Below are 20,485 nucleotides of genomic sequence, written 5' to 3'. Positions count from 1 at the left end.
TTTCCCAGCAGAGCCCGGCAATTGCATATTAACTTCCTGCTCACTGCCAGTGAAGCAGCCGTGGTGTCCACCCCACCCCAAGCTTTCAGAGCAGAAGCTTTGACTCCTTCTGGCTGAAGCAGTGGATTAAAAAAAATAATAATTAAAATAATAAGGTCACCTCAGCATGCATTTTCTAGTTCTATCCTTTTCTTTTTGAAGCAAAGATGAAAGGATTAATGCATTATTTGCCTTTTAGCCCAGGTGGTCTGTTCTGCTAGCCTCTGCCCCATTTACCATTGTTGCCACTAACAGCTGTCTGGATTGCAGCTGCTCTAATGAAAGAAGCCCTGAAATGTGCTAGTCGGGCACCTGGCAATGCTGTACCCATTTGTTCATATTGAAGGAACATGCAAGCTTTTAATTGTTCATGGCAAAGGGAGCTTTTTAATGACTTCAATTAACAGAGAGAGAAGAACTCCAGTTAGCTCTTGCTATACAAAAGAGTGTCCACAATGTCATTAAAACAAGATTTACAAGTGTCATAACTCTCAGCAGCATAGTCAACAATACAGCCAATCATTACAACTGAGCACCAAAGGAGAAGGGGAGGGGGGAAACCATCACACCACCTAGGGACGGGAAAGAAAGAAAGGAGTATGGGGGAGGGAGTGCAGAGGAAAAAAGAAAAGTCATTTTTCTTTTCAATCTAAATTGATTTTATTCTACAAAATGCTACTCAGTTAAAATTGTAAAAGCAAAACCATTTTAATATGTTCTTTCTTTCATAGCAGCAAGCTTTCTCTAACAAGCTTTTTGTTTTAGTGCAAATACTGTAGGCCTGTATTACAGTAAAATAACAAGAACAGAGAAGAGACAACACCAGAGAGAACACCTCAGAGCTGAGATTCTCCAGGACTGCAAGAACGATACCAAGATCACAACGAGCAAAGAAGGGTCCCAATTCAGCAGTCACCTTTAAGAACCTCCTTGGCAGAAACTATTTCACTGCAGACAAAAAAAGAAAAACCATGAGCTAAAACTTTTGAGGAAAAAAAGATAATGGTGCCCCCAAACCTTCCATTATCCTCATGGTCAGATACTAATCGCTGAGGCTTGATTCCACCTCTGACACTCGCTTTGCAGCAGCGAAATGCTGCTGATGCTTTCAGCTTCCACAGGAAAGTGGAATCAGAATCAGGCCCTTTCTATATCTGAGGATCTTAAAGTAGACTTTAGTGACACTAGTAACTTATCGCTCTAATAAAGATGCACTATCCCTTATTGATGTTACTTTGAACTACACAGTATATCAAGATATATACAACATTTTATCCTCTCACTGAGCAAAAACAATTGGATACCTATTTTCTACACATTTTAATATGGTTTTAATATCAAGTAACCACAAACAAGAAAGTGGAATAACCCTTTAATCATACAGGATAGGAGGGGAACAATTAAGTAAAACAGGATGGGATTTTATTATTATCTTGTATTCTGAGATTTGTCCTCAACTCCACCTACTGTTCACAGAGGAATGATAATGCATCTTTAGAAACATATCTCTTTTTACATTTTATACAGACAACAAAACCCAGAATCTTTTATTTAAAGAATAGGAAAAAAATATTATCCTAAAAAAAAGAAGAAGATGGGAGTACTTTTAATGCTTTCTTTATTATATCCAAGTCTCGAACAGAAAAAAAAAAAAAAAAAAGATGTAAACATGATAAATAAATAAGAAATAAAAGTAGATTGTTCCCCCCACCTCTTAAAATGTTTGACTTGGCCTTCCTAATGAAAATGAACTTGTGTCAAAATAATAAGGTTTCTTACATTTCAGAAGTCTGTTTTAGAATGAGAAAAAAAAATCAACAACAAAAAAGCAAAAAAGCAACAACCAAACACCAGGAATGTGAGTTGGGAGGATGTTAAATTAATGGCGGGCAGATCTGCTGGAGCAGGCACAAAATGGCTGCCTGCCAATAAATAATAAGATACCAGGGAGGGGGGGTGTCTTAGGTTTGTTTTTGTTTTTGTTATTCATTTAGGATGAAGGCCAGGTGGATCCTACATACAGTAAGCAGCAAAATTAAAGGTTCAGATGAACTAAATAGATCATTTAAATAATAATTATAAAAACACAACAGAGAGCTACTGTCCCCAGCAGGTTGGTCCCAAATCCCGTCACACCACAAGCAGTTTGAGACTTACCCAGTCTCCACACCTACAAGAAAGGAATAGATGAAAGCAATGCCACAACCAGGGAGGGGGAAGGAACAACGAGGGCAAAACTGGAATGGCAAACATCACCTAGAAGCTGAATGTTTCCTTCAGTGCGGCTGCTACTATTCCTCCCAGTTGGGCATTGATTAACTTCAGGTGTCGTTAGATGCTTCACTGGGCCAGTCTCTAGGGGGTCAGCCTAACACCAGCTGAAATTCCCTGGGCCTTTTGCTATTGACTTCAACAAGTTTTGGTTAGATGCTGGTTACAACAGCTCCCGCATCCCCAGAGCATGCAGAAGAACTTGGAGGCACATTTAGGAAATTCCTGTACGTTTAGGAAGCGTCAGGTAAGGTACTCAAGGAAAATACCATTTCAAGGGTGGGGAAGATTCCCAAAAGCACACCAGCAAACCTGAAGAGAAGTGTGCAGAGCCAGATCAAAACAGCAGGAGACTTCAAGCTGTACCTGTCTGCCAACAGCTAAAAAAAGTTAAGGCTGATCCACAAAATACAGAAGGCAGGAGACCAGCGGTCCTGACACAGACATCCTCAAAGAGGCTTGAGGGAGAAAACGGGGAGGCACAAGGTGTTCAGGGCTCTTTCAGACAGCACAGTGATTCCCTTTTCTCGGCAGTTTGAAATCACTCCCATCAGTCTCACGGGACAGGAAAGGGGATGCTCCTGTCCCATCTCTGAGAAGGTCCATGACAAGTCAACAGGGAGTGGGCAAGGGCCAGCAGCAGCTCCTTTTGGCAACAATTCAGTGAGCAGAAGCAAAGGTAGGAATCACAGCCTTCCTTGGGATGCACGCCTCTCCCAAAGGGGTGAGGAGAGGGTATGGGTGAGTGGCAAGGCCCTTTATTTGAAACCTTCCTGTCTAGGATGAGAACTTTCTATCTGGGGAGGGAAAAAAAAAAAAAAAAAAAAAAGCTGAAGAAACTTGTAGAGACCAATCTGGGGCTATCACAGAGGACTGGGCCAAATGTGAAAACAAACACCTCTGCCGGGATGGCGTTTGGAGGCTGGCAGATACGGGGCTTGCGTGCAGGGAAGGCCACACCTATGGATTTTTTCAGAAATGCAATTGGATTATGCCACCTGCCTACTTGTCAGAGCTAGATAAACCTTTTCCTTTCCAAGAAACTTGCAATCACACCTCTAAAAGTGCTTGTTTGCCCAGCAGACAGATACGCAGCTGACAAGATGGTCAACACACCTGAACTGCAAGCAAAAAGGGGACAAGCAGTATATTAAAAGATATTTGTTACGGAGGATCAACAGTATTTCAGAAGATGTTTTCATTGTCCCCCTAGGAGTTAGGCTTACCTAGGTCTGAGGAGGCAGCTGACTTCCTAAAGCCCCTAGCAGGAATGTTCCTGACCTGCCAGCAGTCCTGATCAGCTGGCCTCAAAAATGTTTGTGTCACTTTAGGATTCACCATTTGTCTGTGCTGCCTTCTGCCCACAATGGGTGGAAATGACATGTAGAGACATTTTATTGAAACACATTCCCAATGCAGACTGGCCCAAACAAGCACCTGGCAGAACGGAGACAATTAGAGAAACAGTGGCTTCACCTAAAGTGACATCATCTACATAAAACCCCGTGAGAACTGGATCCTCTGTGCTAACTACTGAAATTTTAATGTCTACTTTATTTAAAAAGAAAAAAAAAAAAAAAGCTTTGATTATCATTTAAGGACAAACAGACTCCTGTATCAATTTTACTTATTAAGCTCAATTTGAAACCTCTAGCACTGGTTTAAAGATGGAAATGTTTAAGCGAGAAAGGAAAAGCCTGAATTACTGAATAAGTTTTACAAAGGAAAAAGATCGCTCATATCTTTATATTTCTGGCAGCTCTGGCAAATACCTGGGTTTAAAATTAATAATAATTTGGGGGGGGAAGGGTGGAAGAAAAAGAAAACAAAGTCTACCTTTACAGCCAAAGTAGTGTCACTTTGAAATGACTCAAGGAATAGGCATTGGCCAGGGTTTGAGGGAATCCAGCCCTGCTGAGCAAAGGTCTTGCTCTGCAAGACTGAGCCCTATTAATTCCCAGCGGAGTTGGCAGGGACTGCAGCAGTTTAGCATCTCACAGCACTGGCCCTGTCATTGCATATTGCATTTCTCCAGGTCCAGCCTGACCAAGAAATACCCAAGTTTCAGCCAATTAAAAAAACGGAAAAGAAATAAAGAAAAAAAGAAAAGCTCACATCAGAATAAATAGCTGCCACCACAGCTTCAACAGCCTGGACTAAAGAGCTATCCCGTAAGCAGCTTAGCTGGCAAGCTGAGCAGTCCTCGTGTGCACAAGGTCATGGTTCATCAGTGCCTTGACATCGCCAGGGCCTGAGCTTGGCTCCAGGCAGGAACAGGTCACGCACGGGACCACTCTCAGTAGCAAACATCAGCGCTAAGCCCAGAGGTGGCTGGAGAAGACAGGGACCCAAAGCTGAAGGAAGAGCCCCCTGGTTGGCTTCGGACCTTCAGGCCAGTCAACCCCAACAAAACCAGATCAATTACATGGCAAAACAGAAAAGAGGCCAATGACCGAGGTGCAAATAATGGTAATTGATTTCCTTCCAGTGTCAATTTGCCAGTCGCACCAGATGTTATCAGAAGCTCTGGTTTTGCTTGAGCAGGCCATCGGATCAGCTATGCCACCGCTGCCTGGTCAGGAGCTCCTTGAGGCCCGTGCCGGAGGCTGGACCCCTGCCTTCGCCCCAGCTTCAGAGACTGAGGAGCTCTGAGCAAACACCACCCGCCCGTACCAGCTGTGTGGATCTGCACCGCCTTGTTTCCCAACGAGGAAAAACTCAGCGAGGGCACAACCAGGTGGTTTCACCTCCTTATCTGCAGCCAGTCTCCTGGATTTACAGCACACGGTGCCACTTTTTTGGTAGCATGGTCTGCAAATATGGCCAAGGGGAGGGGAGGATTTTACTGACAGAAAGAGATCAGCATCTGAGTCAGGAGCCCTGACGGGGAGAAAGATGCAATGCTCTCGAGAGAGCAGGCAGCCCAGGAAAAGTAAACAATGAGTCCAGCAGCAGATTTGGTATCTACCAAGTTGGGGTTAAAACCCTGCCAAAGACACTGGTAAGTGCCAACCCAGCAGCTTTTCTGGTGCTACTTTGGCCCTGAGATGCTAACTTGGTTTTTGAGGAGCCCAGGGGACAGATATATCTACTTTTTAAGAAAAAAAGGCTTCCACACGAGCCTCCTGCTCTCTCTGTTCACTGTGTCTGTGCCACAGGGCACAGTTATGAGCTCTGCCCTTGCCGCTGAGCCCTTGGGCTCCTCTTGGTCCCCCCACCAGCTCCTGGCCATCCCCCTCCCGCCCGGGCAAAGTTTCCCACAGCCTGTCCCAAGAGGAAAGATCCTAACAAGCCTTTAGACTTCAAAGCAACTGGATGAAATGTCATGGGATCGACAACATTGGAAATGATAAGCAGAGAGAGAGAGAGAGAGAGAGGGGGAAAGAAGAACTTGTAAGGTCAACTAACCAGAATGATCTAAGCACAGAGCATAATCGATCAGATCAATTCACAAAGGAAAGGGACGACTAGCAACTGTCTGCAGCTCGCCTTCCGTCCTGGCCAGGAGTGTTCCCCAAGTCCATTACGGTTGAGAAGAGGTTTCCATAGGCAGTCCCTACAGAGGGGACGTCGCCCTCTCCAAACAGTCCCGGTGCGTCAGTCCCACCCTTGCCGTTTCCTGCCTCCAGGGAGCTGACGTTGGTCCTCACTCTCCTTCCTGGAGCTGCAGCATTTCCCCATCCTTGTTCTTGCTGCCCTTGTGCTTGAACGATCCTGTGCCTGTCTCTAATCCCATGGAGAGGGGCTCTCCCCATGGAGCTGGGCGGGGGGTGTAACACACTGGCAATGGGGGGCCACGGGGGGATTACAATGCCAGCAAGGTGGGAGAGTTCAAGGAATCCGAGGACTGGTCACCGCTGCTGCTGCTCCTCCGGTGAGCTTTGGAGCAGGACTCGGACGGGGAGAGAGGAGACTCCTGATCCAAGACGTTGGGGTAGGTGAACACCAAGTTGGAGGAGCCAGGAGTGATGGCTGGTGTCGAGGTCACCACGATGGGAGTGTTGAGTGCCTCCTCCCCATAAAAACCTCCAGCAATGCTGATGGGCTTAATGACAGACCTCTGGGCTTTGTCAAGGACCAAAGAGGAAGATGGGATCTCTTCCTCCACGGGCTCCTGCTTCACCACCACCGCTCCGCTCGCTCCAGTCCGAACGCTCTGGAGGCTGCTGGAGGGTGGGCTCCGGCGCTCCTCAGGGCTGATTTTGCACACAGGGCTGTGAGCCACCAGCATGAACTCCAGTTTCTCCTTCTCCTTCTGGAGCTCAGCGATCTCTTTTTGCAGCACTGACTTCTCCTCCTCCAGCACCTCAGTTTCCTGCAGACAAAAGGGGAAATAAGTCAGTATCAGAGGCTCTGGCACCGTTCCTCACCTAGAACAGGGCCACCAAGCCCAGTTCCCAGCTGGCATGGGCAGATACGCCCCAGCCTTGTCATGAACCAAGCAAGCACCAGGTCATTGCTAGCTGAGTATTTTGAATTTCCTCTGTCTACCAGGAGGCTATTCCCAAGCTTCACCAATCTAAGGGTTACAAATGGTCTTCTCAAGAGCCCGCCCTAGTTTTCTCACAGCCAGCCTCTACAACTCTGTCTTGTTCTGTGGCTTAAGCACTGCTTTGCCCTTGCTGTCTGCCTGCCAGACACTTTAGCAGAGAGGACTCAGATCCCTTCTCATCATATTTTGTTAGAGTTAGGTCATGTTCTTCTCATTTCCTAGACAGAGGTAGTATACAGTAATCTCTAAACTGTTTCCATTTTTCTTTCTGTAGCTCGTATTCCAGATGAGGTCTTGCCTGCGACTCGTACAAAGGACTAAAACTTTCATTTCTGCTGCATCATCATCCCTCGATGCATCCTAGGATTATTCTATTTACCTTTCCCACGGTCACATCCCACTGGTGGCTCATCATCAATCTGTGAGCAATTAGTATCTTCCTGTGTGAGGAGCTCACAGAAATACTCACCCTCGGTCCTTCAGGATATGACCTCCCAGTTCGTACTCCTCTCACTTGCATTAGTTTAGTCATGAGAATCCTTAAATTCTTACTATACGCTGTCCTGCCTCCTCTACACAGAGAGGACCTCCCAGATTTGAGTCAGCAGCACAGCTGAGTGCTGTGCTTTCACTCCTGTGATTCTTAATACCATCATCAAACACAACCAACCCTGGGCTGCTTCTCAGAGGAGTACTGGAGTCTTCCCTACCGACTCTTTCAACACAACCCATCCTTGCCTCCTCTTCAGTCAGTCCATTACCCGTGCCACAGTTCTTGCAGTCATCCCCACCTCCTCTAGCATAATAAGTTATTCCCCTACGGCACCAAGCCATACATCTCTGCAGAGCTTCCTTTGGGCAGAAGATCAATTACCCCCTCCAGAGAGAGGTTAGCCTAAATGACACGGCTTTGAGAGGTGCACATAACACTGCCTCCTTTCACTCTGCTTTCAGATGATCCTGAAGTCTTGTGTGCTTTTGTCCTCAAGGCTTTCATCTGAGGCATGCAGCGTCTATATTTTCACATACAGAGGGAGACCAGAGGTAGGAAGATGCGTGCTAAATGGCAGGCTACACAGCAAGAGAGTTCCTGAGATGCTCTGGGCAGCCAGCAGTAGGAATTTAGGCTGCTGAGCCCTCACCACCACTGCTGTATAGGAGCAACATCACTAGGCAGCCTTGGAAGGGGAAGGCAGCGTGTGTTTTGCAGCATCTTCCCCAAACAGGCTAGAAGAGGGAGAGCAAAGCCCTGCGAGCTGGTCCGAAGGGCGAGCGACAAGGAGGGAGAAATGCATGCAGAGCACGTACCGCCTGGAGTTTCTCTGTTAGCTCTCGACGCCTGTTACGACACTTAGCAGCTGCCAGCTTGTTCCTCTCTCTCCGGATCCTTCGCTTCTCTTCTTCCTCGGGCGACAGCTGTGGGCAAGTGCCAAGAAAACCCACAATCAGATCTGAGCAAGGCATTCCTTGAAGTTTGTGAGGATTTAACCGCACCACACAGAAAAAAGGCCTGATCCAGCAGGATGCTCAGCACTCCCCCTCTGCACTGGTGTCAGCAGAAGATGAAAGCGCACGGTATCTCTGCGAGCACCGGGTCTCAGCAGAAGGGTGAGGAGATGGCAGAGCGGGGAGCAGGGGGAAGATTGTGTAAGAGGACAGTGAATCTGCACCAAGGCCAAACAGATAAAAGATGCTCTGATTGTTTCACAACTTGGGTGGTACATTAAGCAAAACCAGAGCGCGATGTTGTAAGTGCCTCGTTCTTGAAAGAAAATATCTGCTGCTTCCCACACAAAAATAGTTGTTAGCTTGAAGGTCGGGGATGGGGTGGGGGGAGAGGGAGAGAGAGATCAGCAGAACTCTCAAGAAGTCAGTGAAGCAACAATTATTTGTACCACCCCAAAATCTGACCTCAGATTTTGGAGCACTCAGCGAGATAACAGGCTGCGCTTCTCACATCAGCAGGCAAGGCTCCAGCGATACCAAGGGCTTCCTGAGGCCAGCTGACATCCTCTCTGATGTAAATCGGGAGCAATTCCACAGAAACCCATAGAGTTACATTCTTGCGACACCAGAGGAAGTGAGCAGGAGCCCACAAGACCTAGTGAGGTCAGGCCTAGCTTCTGGGCCTGGAGACAAGGTCTGATAAATCCCAGCAGCAGCAAGCAGCGTGCCCCACGCCACGGCCTCCTCTGACCGGGGCCGGCCCCTTCAGCCTCCTCAGGCAGGCCAGCAGAGCATTTGTCAATAGAGAAGGGGAAGAAAACACCTCTTTTCATAAAAGCTTTCAGTTTTAGTATCTTCAGGGATGTCAAAATTGCAAGAAGATATTCAACCCTTTCTACCGTCTTTTCTTTTCAGTGTTAGTTTTACTCTAACTCTGGTTTGTTTTGGTTTGCTTCATTTCCCTAATTTCAATCTTTGCAGTTTCAGGGAGTTTACTTCAGCCCCTGGGCATTCCCCTCACTCTGTTCTGCTTTTTTTTCCTGGGCCCCTGTGCACGGTGGCAATGATTTCACCGGCAGGTACCCCTGCACGGCTCTGTGCACCCGATTCCCTGTAGGTGTGTGGGGTTAGAGCGTATTTGTGCACCAGTATCTGCAGGGAAAAATATTAAGCACACACACACAGACTCTGGGCTGACTTGAAGCCTCTTCTGCAGACAGTTTTCAGGAGCGTTTTCGTGGTTTAGAAGCACAGATCTCACTGAAATACAGTGGGACCAAAATTAGTCCTCACGGGGCCTTCAGTCATTTCCAAGTTACCTATCTCAGAGGCTCTGCTGTTTAAAGATGGGGCTGAAGATGCTAATTTGGTCATGCAGAACAGCATGAATGTGTCTAAAAGGGAATATTGTGGAAGTGGTGCTGGATTTGTTTGCAAGCAGCTCGCTGTGACACTGCCGGTGCCCCTGCTGCACGCGCTGGCTGTAGCTTGTCCCAGCCCCACGCGTGCAGCCGCTGGCAGGAGCGTTCGTCAAGACGGGCCCTTTTCCTACAAGGCCTTCCAAAAAGGCACTCGGGCTCGGCGCTCACGAGCACCAGCAGTGGAAACCTGAGCCAAGGCGTCACGGTGAAGCGCCCAGGTCCTGCCGTAGCACGTGTCTGATCAAAAGGACTTGGATGTGAATGACCCGCAATGAGCGGCTTGCAAACAAGCCACAGGCCAGGAATTGCTTGGCAGGCATCCTCCCGCAAATAACTCCCAACAACAAATAAACCCGAGAATATGGTGATCTCTTCACAGCCAATTTGTGAGCACAGAAGCAGCATTTGTCAAACAAATTAGCCGTTGCTAATTATTCCCCCAGTTCTCGTGAGAGCTTCCCCGGCCTTGGACACCGGCCCTGGAAGGCCGGCACCTCACCCAGCCCTCGTGGGGCTCAGGCTTGTCCTGCCTGGCACAAGCAGGACTTCAGGGGACCTCTAGGTGCCCTACATACAACAGAATCGGGCTGCGGATCAAAACAGACCTAAAAACCTAAAAGTAGGGCCAACGTCTCATTAGGAACAGGCCTCACGCAGCAGCTTGTTCGTGCACAGAGCGTGCGTGGCACGTCCTGTTACATTCCTCTGTGGTGACCCACATAACTGCTGCTTGGGGATGATTTGGGGAGATCTAAATCACTCAGAGTTTCTTTGAAAGGGCACGGGCAGCAGTGGGAGCAGCCACCCCACCCAGCTCTGAGAACACTACCAGGATGGCAGCGCCTGTGGGCTGCCCGCATCACTGCTGTAAAGAGGTCAGGAGATCGCATGCTTGTTGTGGGAGGCTGGATGTAGATCCTGGACATCCCGGAGGCTTTCTGTGAGACTGGAAGGGCTCTGGGGGAGCTGTTTGATGCTGCTTGGCGCTGGGGGAGCTGCACGATGCTGGTTGGCACCCAAAGCGGGACTGGAGCAGCACAGGTGGCCAGAGCTCTGACACAAAACACCGTCTGATGTAATTCGGGCATCGGTTTTGTAAGTGACCTAAGTAAAGCTCAGGGGTTTCCTTCTGCCTGGAGCGGCAGAGACACTCAAACTGAAACCCAAGGCTCGACTTGAGAGTTTCACCTGCTTTTGAAACCGAGCCGCAACGCGGCCCCGCGGTGTGAAGCCTTTGATGGAGATTGGTGAAGTCGTGCCGCACGCTGAGGAAGCAGTGAGAAAGCCACCCTCCAGCTCACACCGTGCATCACCCTGAGAAACCCTCACGCACGTACAGAGCAGGGGACAGACCTCGGCTCTCCCCGTGGGGCCGGGAGATGCTGTGAGAAGGCAGCAGGGGACTCCCCTGGCGCAGAGGGGAATCTTCACGCCTGCTGCTGACGTGCCCTGTGTCATCCTCCCCGTTGTGCTTACCTGCTCGTCCCTTCGTCTCCGTCCCACGGTGGTGCCGATGGTTTTAATCACGCCCGGCCGCTGCAGGGCCGTGTGCCCGGCCACCGAGGACAGCGGGGGCAGCGGGTGGCTGTAGGGGTGCGAGCGGGAGTAGGGGCTGGACATGGAGGTGATGACGGTGGGCTGCACCATCCACTGCAGGTCTTGGCTGGTCGTGATGGCGTTGATCGTGGGGATGAAAGCGCTGCCTGAGCCTGGCATATCTACCCGAAATTTCTAGGAGGAAAGGCAGGGGAGAGAGAAAAGAAGAAACCGTCAGAGAAAGCAGAACATGGCACGTACTCAGAAACCAGCCAGGCCCTCAGGAGCAGCACCGGTGAGGGTCAGAGCACTGCCTGAAGCAAAGGCACCGCTGCTGGTGCCTGTGCAGCACCCCGAGCTGCCCCCACCACAGCCCTCAGGCCTTTGACCTCCCCCAGCCCCATCCTTGTCTCCCCCAGCATCCCCAAAGCTGCCTCCCGTGCGGGCCCACCGCTCCTTCCGGTGTGGGGCGAAAGGGGAATTAAGGAGTTTCTAGAAAAACACTTCTCTGCCAGTCCAAAGAAAAGGAAGAGAAACTTGGGCTCCAAAATGCTGTTACCCAGCGGAGAGCAAAGCCTTCCACCCAAGGATTCCCCCAAAATTCGGGCTTGGTATGGGCAGCGGGGCCGCTTGCTTCTCACTTGGTGGCTCCATGCTCACCGCGAGGAAGCCGGCCCGGGGATGGTTACGTGCAGGGATATGTATTTTAATAGCAGCCTATAAAATAGGTCTCGGGATGGAGATCGGACAAGTTCCCTGCAGCTCTCTGCACTGTCTAGACAAAACAAGGCAGCAGTAAAACCAAGGCAGTAGGTAATGATCGCCTCCCAAATATGCGTACACCTTGTTTCAGACAGAGGTAAATCCATCTGGATAATGTGCTGGCACTGCACTGCCAGGAAAACAATTGCTTGTCCCCGGAGGGGGAAGCAGGGGAGCAGGAATGCTTTTGTCTGCGAAGAACTCCCTTCAGGAGACTTCCAATGGTTAGAGTAGGCTTTACAGCCAGCCATGCCTCGCTCGCCCTGCGAGGGATGGGACTCGTAGGGCCCGCAGCGTGTGAGCCCTGCCGCGATCCCGTGAGGAACGCGCGCTCTGGGGTCAGCACAGCGGCTTCCCGGGGACGCGAGGGGCCTTGCATCAGCCTGACCTCAGCCCAGGTAAGCGTCCCCGATAAGGGACAGCTCTCCCAACACAGATTTCCTTTTCAGGGTGTGCCTGGCCAAGCACCTTGCCCAAGCGCTTTGTTAAAGTGAGGCTACAGCAAACAGAGCTCCACGCGCTGATAGCCACAGCGCCAGGGCCAGCCTCAGCCACAAGTCCAGCTGCCAAGGCCCAGAGAAGAGCAGATCCAGTCTGCACGCAGACAGATGCTAGTTCACAGCTTTGGACAGCCCTAAACCTAGACAGGAAGGACAAGAGAAGGGAGGGATGCACCCAGCGAGGCGGGAGGGGGGAAGGATGCAGGCAGGGTGGCAGCGGCACCAAGACTGTGGCAGAAACCCCACCAGAACCTGAGGTTCACCTGGAGCTGGACTCTGGAACGGCCTCAGCTCACCCCATGCCTCTGTAAATGCCATCCTCGGGCCTCTCCCAGCTGGCTCTGGAGGCCTGGGGCCGCCAGCTGTAAACACCGCAGAGGAATTTCCTGGTGAAAACCCCCTTCTTTGCGCTGCCCAGCATTGGCCGTGCTCCCATGGCACAGGAGAGGGAGCCCCGGTGCCTCCACAGCCACGACACCCTTGCAGAGGGACCTGAGCCTTGCAGGAGGAAGGAAACACGCAGCTAGTTAAACCACAGGTGCTCAAGTCGAGAGATGCAAGTTCTGCTTCCAGCTCCACGAGTCACTTTTTTTTTTCTTCTTCTTTTTTTTCAAAACCTACCTGCGCCATCAGCCCTCCTGCACCCAAAAAGCAGAGAAGGGCAAGCCCTGCCTTCTTGGCAGCGACACCCGAGAGCTGTGGCTGGCTGCACAACGCACCCAGGTGCTTTGCTGGGCACAGACACGGCTCCAGAGGAGCCCTCCACGGCGGCGCCACCTCACCGGAGCCTCCAGCACCCTGCTGCAAATTCCCAGCAGGGGCCAGGCGAGTCAGCCCCATCACCGAGGCAGGCACACGAGACAAAAGTCTGACACAAACACCAGGCTCCACGCTCTTAATAAAGCGGCTACTCCACAGGCAATCACTCCTGCGTTTGACCTGATACTCTCCTACCCCTAGCACAAGTCTCCAGCCACATCCCTCTGCAGCTCCACGGGCTTGCTTTCAGGCCCGGGGCTGAGAGCAGGCAGGATGCAGCCCCTGCCTGTGCCATGCCCCATCGCTGCCACCAGCTTCCTTCCTAATCCCTCAAAATATCCCACGGAGTTCCCCCAAACACTCCAAGGGCCGTATTTTTCCCTGATAACTATAGGGCACGCTGCTGCGACGGGTTAAGTCTTCAGATGCAGGCACTTTGGGCTACGGCTGGATTTTCCCCGCACCGCTCCCTGACCGGCCAGGCTTTCCCCACACAGCTGCCCTGCAAGGACACCACGCCACCACCCCAAAAAGCTGCTGCCCTCAGCTTTTCCTGCTCTGGCACAGGAGAGGCTGCCAGAGGCACGGCTCCACTCTCCGTGTCGACGGCGCCACAGGACAGATGCAGCACACAGACGGAAGAAGGAATCCTTAAAAAAAAGCAGCAGCTGGACGAGGACCGAGGAGGAGTCCTGTTGATAAGGGGGCAAGAGCCTGAGCTCAGCCCCAGCTCTGCATCAGGACGTGGGGCTGGAGAGGAGCCGACCCCGAGGAGGCTCCAGCGAGGCAGGGCAGGGCCAGGCAGCAGGGGCACGTCCCAGCTCAGAAGCAGCCAAGGGAAAAAAGAAAAAAAAAAAAAAAAAAAAACACCCCAAAAATACCAGAAAAATCCACCCAGAGGGACTTCAACAAACACTCGATGATCAAATCCGGAGCGTATGGGACATATCCCATAACAAATAAAAGGCCCCCCAACAGCCCGCCCATGTTGACCGTCTCCTGGAAGGAGAACCGGACACCGCACGGGGGTATTTCAGGGGAAAGTCGGCCCGTCTGGAAAAGCACACCAATTATTCCTATTCAAGTCTATGTTTAGCACACGGCAAGTCGGCGATTAGGGATACAGCATGACACGCAACTTGAAAGCAAAATGTTCCAGCGCTGCGTTTTATGGGAAAAATAATTAAAAAGCATCAAAGTTTTGGCTCCGAGTCACAGTTTCCACTCAAACATGTCACTGATGCATCTCTCCTTGCTTTGGGAAAAAAAAAAAAAAAAAAGAAAAAAGAGAGAGACAAGAAAAAAATTTCTACAATGCATATTTTCTGTGGCGATAAAGTCCTGCAGATCCCCCTAGCCCAGGATCAGCAGAGCAGCCCGGTTCCTAGGGTAAAGGCAACGCTCGCATTTGATCCTAATCTACAACATCTGCAGGGATCAGGGGAAAGACGGGGGCCTTGAGAAACTGCCCAGGCTCTTAGGGAAAGCAGCGCTGAGCCGGCGTCCCGCGCCGAGCCCCAGAGTGGGCAGCAACCCTGGAAACTGGGCTCTGGTGCCCACACGCCAGCTGCCTGGAGAAGACGCGCAGCACCAGAAAATAAGAGGGAAAAGCAAAAAGAAGTAAAATAAAATTAAAATAAAATCAACTAACAGCCGTCAGTGCCTTTGGCCGGCTCGGGGCTGGGTGCCTCCAGCCTCTCCAAGCCTCCTGGAGCAAGTGCCGGACCCCGGTGCCGGGGCTGAGCGGGCAGAGGGGAGGGCGAGCCCCGACTTTCCAGCTTTTTTCGGCTTTTTCCTCCCTGCTCGCCCACCTCGTCCCGGAGCCGGCAGGGAAGAGCTGGGGGCAGCCCCTGGAAGCCTCCATCCTCGGCGCAGCCCGCAGAGGGCACCCACGAGATGCGCTGGGAGGCGGCTGGGAACGGCGGCGAGTCATTTCTGGTAAAACTTCTTTAATGCGAGGAATGTCACGGGCTGGTACGGTTGGCAAACTTTAGTGCCGGAGTTTTTTTTTTTTATTATTATTTTCTATTTATTTTTTATTTTTATTTTTTAACCGATCCTATGACTTGTGGATACGGATGCGGAGCCGCGCCGGGGCTGCTCGCACAGCAACAGCACCGGGAGAAATGGGGTATGGGGGGGGGAGAGCAACTCTCCCCCCCCCCCAAAAAAAAAAAAAAGAGCCCCGGAGTGGGGATAGGCCGGCTGATGTAAACAAGTTATGAAATGGGCCGCGTTTGTATAATCGGCCCCGTTGTGTAACGCCTGTAAGGCACAGCCAGCCGCTTTTGGGGCGTTTTCGGCGAAAACACCCCAAAAAGCGGCTGGGTAAAGGAGAGGGAGGGGAGGCAGAGAGAGCGGAGCCGCGCCTCGCAGCCCTGCTCCGCCTGGGGCACAGCGCAGCCCCCCGGCCGGGATTTGGGGCGGCGAGGGCGAAAATCGGGGTCCCCCCCTCCCCAGCCCCTAACCCTAACCCAAACCCTAACCCCAGCCCCGGCCCTACCTGCTGGGCTGCGCCGCCGGAGTAGGTCTCGGGGTGTCCCGGGGAGCCGCTGCTGCCTCTGGAGGAGGTGTCGAAGTTGCCGGGGTAGTCCTGGTACATGGTCCGAGGTCGGGCCGGGGGGAGCCGCGTCCCCGCCTTCCCGCACCGCCAGCCGCCGCTCCCTCCGCCGTCTCCCCGCCCCCTGGCCGCGGGTTTGGCGTGGCTGGGTGCGAGTGTGCGAGTGAGTGCGTGTGCCCCTGATGGGGAACGGGGCTGGAAAGGGCTTCTTTTGGGGCGGGAGGGGGAAAAAAAAGGGAAAAAAAAAAAAAAAAAAAAGGGAAAGGGGAAAAAAAGAAACAAAAAAGTGGGAAAAGGGAATAAAGGGGAAAGGAAGGGGGGAAAGGGGAAAAAAGGAAAGGAAAAGAAAAAGAAAAATAAAAGAAAAAGAAGGAAAATAAAAAAAGGAAAAAAGAAATAAAAGGAAAAAATAAAAAATTAAAAGAAAAAAAATAAAAGAAAAAAAAAAAGAAGAAAAAAAAATTAAAAAGAGATTAAAGGGAAGAAAATAAAAGGGAAAAAAAAAAAGAAAAGAGAGGTGAAAAGGCGAGAAAAAATAGGAAAACGAGAGAAGTTCAAAAACGACAAGAAGAAGGGGGAACCGACGAGGGGCGAAGGGAGAAAAAAGGCAAAACCCCCAAAATCAAGCGCTCTGCGGAGCGGCTCCCCGGAGCGGCGCGGGGAGGAGGCGGCAGGGGAGCGCCGTGCCGCTGCTGCCGGAGCGCTGCCGAGCCGAGCCGAGCCGAGCCGAGCCGTGCCCCCTATGTCCCGCTCCCTGCGCGCCGCCCGGCCACTGCCGCCCCTCCGGCGGCGCGGCGCGGCCCCGGGCGGAGCGGGCGGAGCGAGCTGCCCGCCCCCGGCCGCCCCTTTATAACCGCGGCCGCTCCGCTCTGCCCCGCTCCGCTCCGCTCCGCTCCAGCGGCGCGGCCCCGCTCCGTCCCCTATTATCCGGCCGCGCCGCGCCGCCGCCGCCGCACCATGTGCACCGCGCACGTCAAACCCGCGGCGCTGCCGCCCCGCCCCGCCCCGCCCGCGCGGAGCCTCCCACCGCGCCCCGCTGCGGGGGGGGGGGGGAGGAATAAACGCTGAGGTGCCGCGGGGTGGCGGCGGCTCGGGGAAGGGTTTCGCGCTGCTCTCCCCCCCCCCCCGCTGGAGGTGCGGCTTGGTACGCGCCGCTGTCGCACGTTGCCAAAAATGGGCATTTGCGTCGCGCTACGCCAGCGCGGGGTTCCGTGCCGCGGGTGACGCGCGCCGAGAGGGATTCCCTGGCTCCGCGCGGCCGGGATTTAAAGGGGCCGCGCCCGCGCGGGGAGAAAGAGAGGGGGGAAGGTGGAAGGGGGTGGTCCCGGGGGGGGGGGGTGTCCCGGCACCCCAAAACCACACCGCTGCCCCAACGTCCTGCCCCACGCGGAGCCTGATCCCCGAACGGCGTGGCGAGGAGTGACCGCCTGGCGCTGCCCGGTGTGGGGGCGGCTGGGGGATTTGGGGGGGATTTGGGGGGTATTGGGGACATTTAGGGACGCTTGGAGGACGTTTAGGGGCGTTTGGAACATTTGGGGGCACTTGGGGCATTTGGGGGCATTTGAGACATTTGGGGACACCTGGGGGCATTTGGGGCTATTTGAGGGCGTTTGGGACATCTGGGGACATCTGGGGCTATATGGGGACACCTGGGGGCATTTGGGTCCATTTAGGGGCATTTGGAAGCATTTGAGGCCGTTTGGGGCCATCTGGGACATCTGGGGGCATTTGGGATATTTGGGGATATCTGGGGGCATGTGGGGCTGTTTAGAGGCATTTGGGGACTTTGAGGACATCTGGCGCCATTTGGGGGCATTTGGGACACTTGGGGCCATTTAGGGAAATTTGGGGGCATTTGGTGCCATTTGGAGACATTTGGGGGACTTTGGGGCCATTTGGGATATTTAGGGGCATTCAGGACATTTGGGGGCATTTGGGACATTCGGAGGCACTTGGGGCATTTGGGCCATTTAGGGGGAGGGAGACTTTGGGACCATTTGGGGCCATTTTGGACTTTGGGGCCATTTGGGGGTATTTGGGACCCCCCGTAACACCTTCCCCGGGCTCGGGGCGCCCCGACACGCGCGTGTCCAACCCGCGCAGCCCCAGCCGCGTTGCACAACGCGCGCCCTGCTCCCGGAGCAAGAGGCAACACGCTCGCCGGCCCCGTCCGTTCTTGCCCGAGCCGTAGACGAACGGAGCCCAGCCCAGGTGCCAGGGCAGGCCGGGATGGTTGCGAGGCAAACGAGGCTCTGGCTGCTTGGATTCCGGCAGCAATTAGGAGGCTGAAAGCCCCAGCTGGGAACGCTCTCCGCGGTGTTTTTCCAGGAGCAGGGGGTAAGGGCGCCTCCTGGCCCGGCGTTAGGGGGTCACCGTCGGCCGCCCCCCGCCGCCTGCCCGAGGGGCAGGAGCAGACATGAGGCTGGAAGGGAAACTCATCTCCCCCCAGCCTGGCCTTCGTTAAAAGCGCTGTAATTGCGTAAGTGGCAGTGACACTTCCCGAGACCTTTCTCCTCCTGAAGGGCCAGCGCACGCGTTTCCAGGGCTCGTCGGCGCTTCCTGACACCCGCGCTTCCACCCACATGAGAAGTTTGCTTTCCTACCATCTCCCCAAGTGCTAAGAGCAAGTGTTTCGATGTTAACTTCTGGGAACGGGCTCCCGAGCTACCACCTCACGCTTAATTACGGCTATTTATTAAGTACCCCAGCGTATCCCAGCCAGAGCGGAGGCTTTCTGCTCCACAGCGGCTCCGGACACAGCCGGGCACGCACTTCTCACCGGCTGGTGCTGTCCCAGCCATGTGGCCGGCGGTCCTGCTGTGCCCTGGTGGCCCTTTACGGCCTGGCGTAGCCAGAAGGACCCCATCCCCAGTCCCTCAGGCAGCGTGGGCACTCCTTGAGGTGACCCCAGGCAAAGCCAAGCTCTGCTTCAAAGCAGAAGCAGCCTCAGCCCTCGGAGTGCTCCAGAGCAAAGGTGCTCCCAGCCACAGGTGCAAGAAGCAGATTGGGACCGAGGGGTCAGTAAGAGCGGCCAGCAGCACTCCCAGGGCTCAAACAGCCGGAGGCGCGCAGAGCATCGGCTCCAGCCCCGGCAGCTTGACCTTTCTGCGGGTGAGCCTCCCTCCAGCTGACGTGAGCGAGGTTGACACGAGCACTCAGGGCACTGTGTGGCCGAGGAGTGAGACTTCCTTTCTCGAGCGAGCAATATCAATCAGCGCATCGCCCCGGCCGTGCCTCGCAGTGGTGGCAGGGTTTCGGTGCAGCCCGATCGGGAAGCGAGCAGAAGAGGCGGCTGAACACAAAGGTAAAACTAACCTGTTGGCTGACCCCGTGCAGTGTCCCTTCTGCCTCTTCCTGCAGAGGCCCTTGCGCTGCTGGCAGCGCTGGAGGGAGGCGAAGCCGTGCGGCATGTGCCGGGAGCTGGCTGTGCCCCAGGTGGGTGTCCCGGTGCCATCACCCCGCCAGCTGCCCCCAGACAGCTCACACCGCAGAGGGGCTGCCTGAATCCATGAGCGGGGCTATTTGCTTCCTTTTAAACACCCTGCTCCTTGTTTTCTACGCTTACAGAGCACGAGCTGTGCACGAGGCAGGGCGATGCTCTTTGCCCGTGCCCAGGGGCAGCCCAGGAGTGTCAGAGCAGCAACACGTGAGCCAGCCCCATCTGCTTGGCGCTGCGTTTATCCTGATGACACATAAGTAGCAGAGATGCCGGCCACATTGTCTGGGACACGAGGCGGAGACTGTTATTATGTACTATTTCTTAAATGCCCCGGTCTGAACACCTCCCATAATAAACTCCTGGTGTGCTCACCGTGAGCACAGACGGGCATTTCTGAACGCAGCAGTGACCTAGAAGCACAGGTTACACCTCATCTACACGCAAAAGCAGTCCAAGTTCTTTCAAAGCGATGCAGAGCATTACACCAGCACAAACACGGGCAGCAGCAAAACATCCTGAGCGCTTCCACTGCCGGGCAAGCTTTGAGAGGGCTACGAGGATGCTCTCGCTGGGATGTTGTTGCATCTTTGCACCACGGCCTGCGCTTCTCTGTCCCCCGCCTTCCCTCCCTTGCTGCTATGTTTGGAAACAGGAAGAGAGCAGAGCTGTCTGTCTGTGGTCTGAGGGGATGTCCAGGAGGTGGCTGCTCCAGACAAGGGCAGTCCCTGTCCAGCGGGTGCATGCTGGCGTTTGTGGCACCGCTGTTTACCCACCTGCCTTCCCTCTGCCCAGGAGCTGTTCCAGAAAAAAAAAAAAAAAAAAAAAAAAAAAAAAACACAAAACACTTGTTGCTTTTTCCTTTTCCACAGCAGGTTTCCCATTTGGCTCCTCCTTGGCCCAGTGGCAACAGAACCGTCTGGAGGCACAGGCTCCGTGCTGCCTGCCTCCCTGCCTAAATCCTGCCTAAATTCCACCTGCATCCCTGCCTGCATCCTGCCTGCAGTCCTGGCTGCAGCAAACCCACCCCGCAGCTCAGCCCGCCCGCTTCCCACGCGGGTTTAATAACACGCATTAAAATACCAGGAGGATTCACAGCGAGAGACGGTGTTTGTGGGTGCAAGTCGGTCTGAAGAGAAATAATACGCGGTAACCTGCACCGGCAGGCCCCGGGTTTTGGCAGACACCTGCTGCCTTGCCGCGGGGGAGCGCCGGGGGGAGGCCGCCCACCGTCTCACCAGCTCCTCTGCTGTCACTCCGAGT

The 20,485-nt window shown here is 53.4% G+C and overlaps 2 protein-coding genes across 2 annotated transcripts; one reads left to right on the top strand and one right to left on the bottom strand.

Moving 5' to 3' along the window:
* Nucleotides 1-397: 397 nt before the first annotated feature.
* Nucleotides 398-19,369, bottom strand: FOSL2 (FOS like 2, AP-1 transcription factor subunit). Its single transcript, XM_084513540.1, has 5 exons — nucleotides 19,102-19,369; nucleotides 15,730-15,931; nucleotides 11,146-11,400; nucleotides 8,111-8,218; nucleotides 398-6,625 (listed from the first exon to the last, which is right to left on the bottom strand). Exons 1-5 carry the CDS (start codon nucleotides 19,194-19,196, stop codon nucleotides 6,116-6,118), a joined length of 1,170 nt encoding a protein of 389 aa, XP_084369666.1. The 5' UTR covers nucleotides 19,197-19,369; the 3' UTR covers nucleotides 398-6,115.
* On the top strand, nucleotides 17,882-20,020 carry LOC311433879 (uncharacterized protein). Its single transcript, XM_084513541.1, has 2 exons — nucleotides 17,882-19,090; nucleotides 19,354-20,020. Exons 1-2 carry the CDS (start codon nucleotides 18,586-18,588, stop codon nucleotides 19,434-19,436), a joined length of 588 nt encoding a protein of 195 aa, XP_084369667.1. The 5' UTR covers nucleotides 17,882-18,585; the 3' UTR covers nucleotides 19,437-20,020.
* The last annotated feature ends 465 nt before the right edge of the window (nucleotides 20,021-20,485 follow it).

The sequence above is a fragment of the Aythya ferina genome (assembly GCF_964211825.1).
Source record: "Aythya ferina genome assembly, chromosome: 3".
In the NCBI taxonomy this organism is placed as follows: domain Eukaryota; kingdom Metazoa; phylum Chordata; class Aves; order Anseriformes; family Anatidae; genus Aythya; species Aythya ferina.
This window is presented reverse-complemented; position numbering and strand designations above follow the sequence as displayed.

Bases quoted from the DNA above. Each gene is read 5' to 3' on its own strand.
- FOSL2 (XM_084513540.1), bottom strand. From the start codon at position 19,196: ATGCCGCACGGCTTCGCCTCCCTCCAGCGCTGCCAGCAGCGCAAGGGC. The intron at 11,401-15,729 runs GTAGGGCCGGGG...CTTTCCTCCTAG, and splicing joins CCGGCGGCGCAGCCCAGCAG to AAATTTCGGGTAGATATGCC. The intron at 6,626-8,110 runs GTACGTGCTCTG...TTTTGTCTGCAG, and splicing joins TAACAGAGAAACTCCAGGCG to GAAACTGAGGTGCTGGAGGA.
- LOC311433879 (XM_084513541.1), top strand. From the start codon at position 18,586: ATGTGGCCGGCGGTCCTGCTGTGCCCTGGTGGCCCTTTACGGCCTGGC. The intron at 19,091-19,353 runs GTAAAACTAACC...CTACGCTTACAG, and splicing joins AGAGGCGGCTGAACACAAAG to AGCACGAGCTGTGCACGAGG.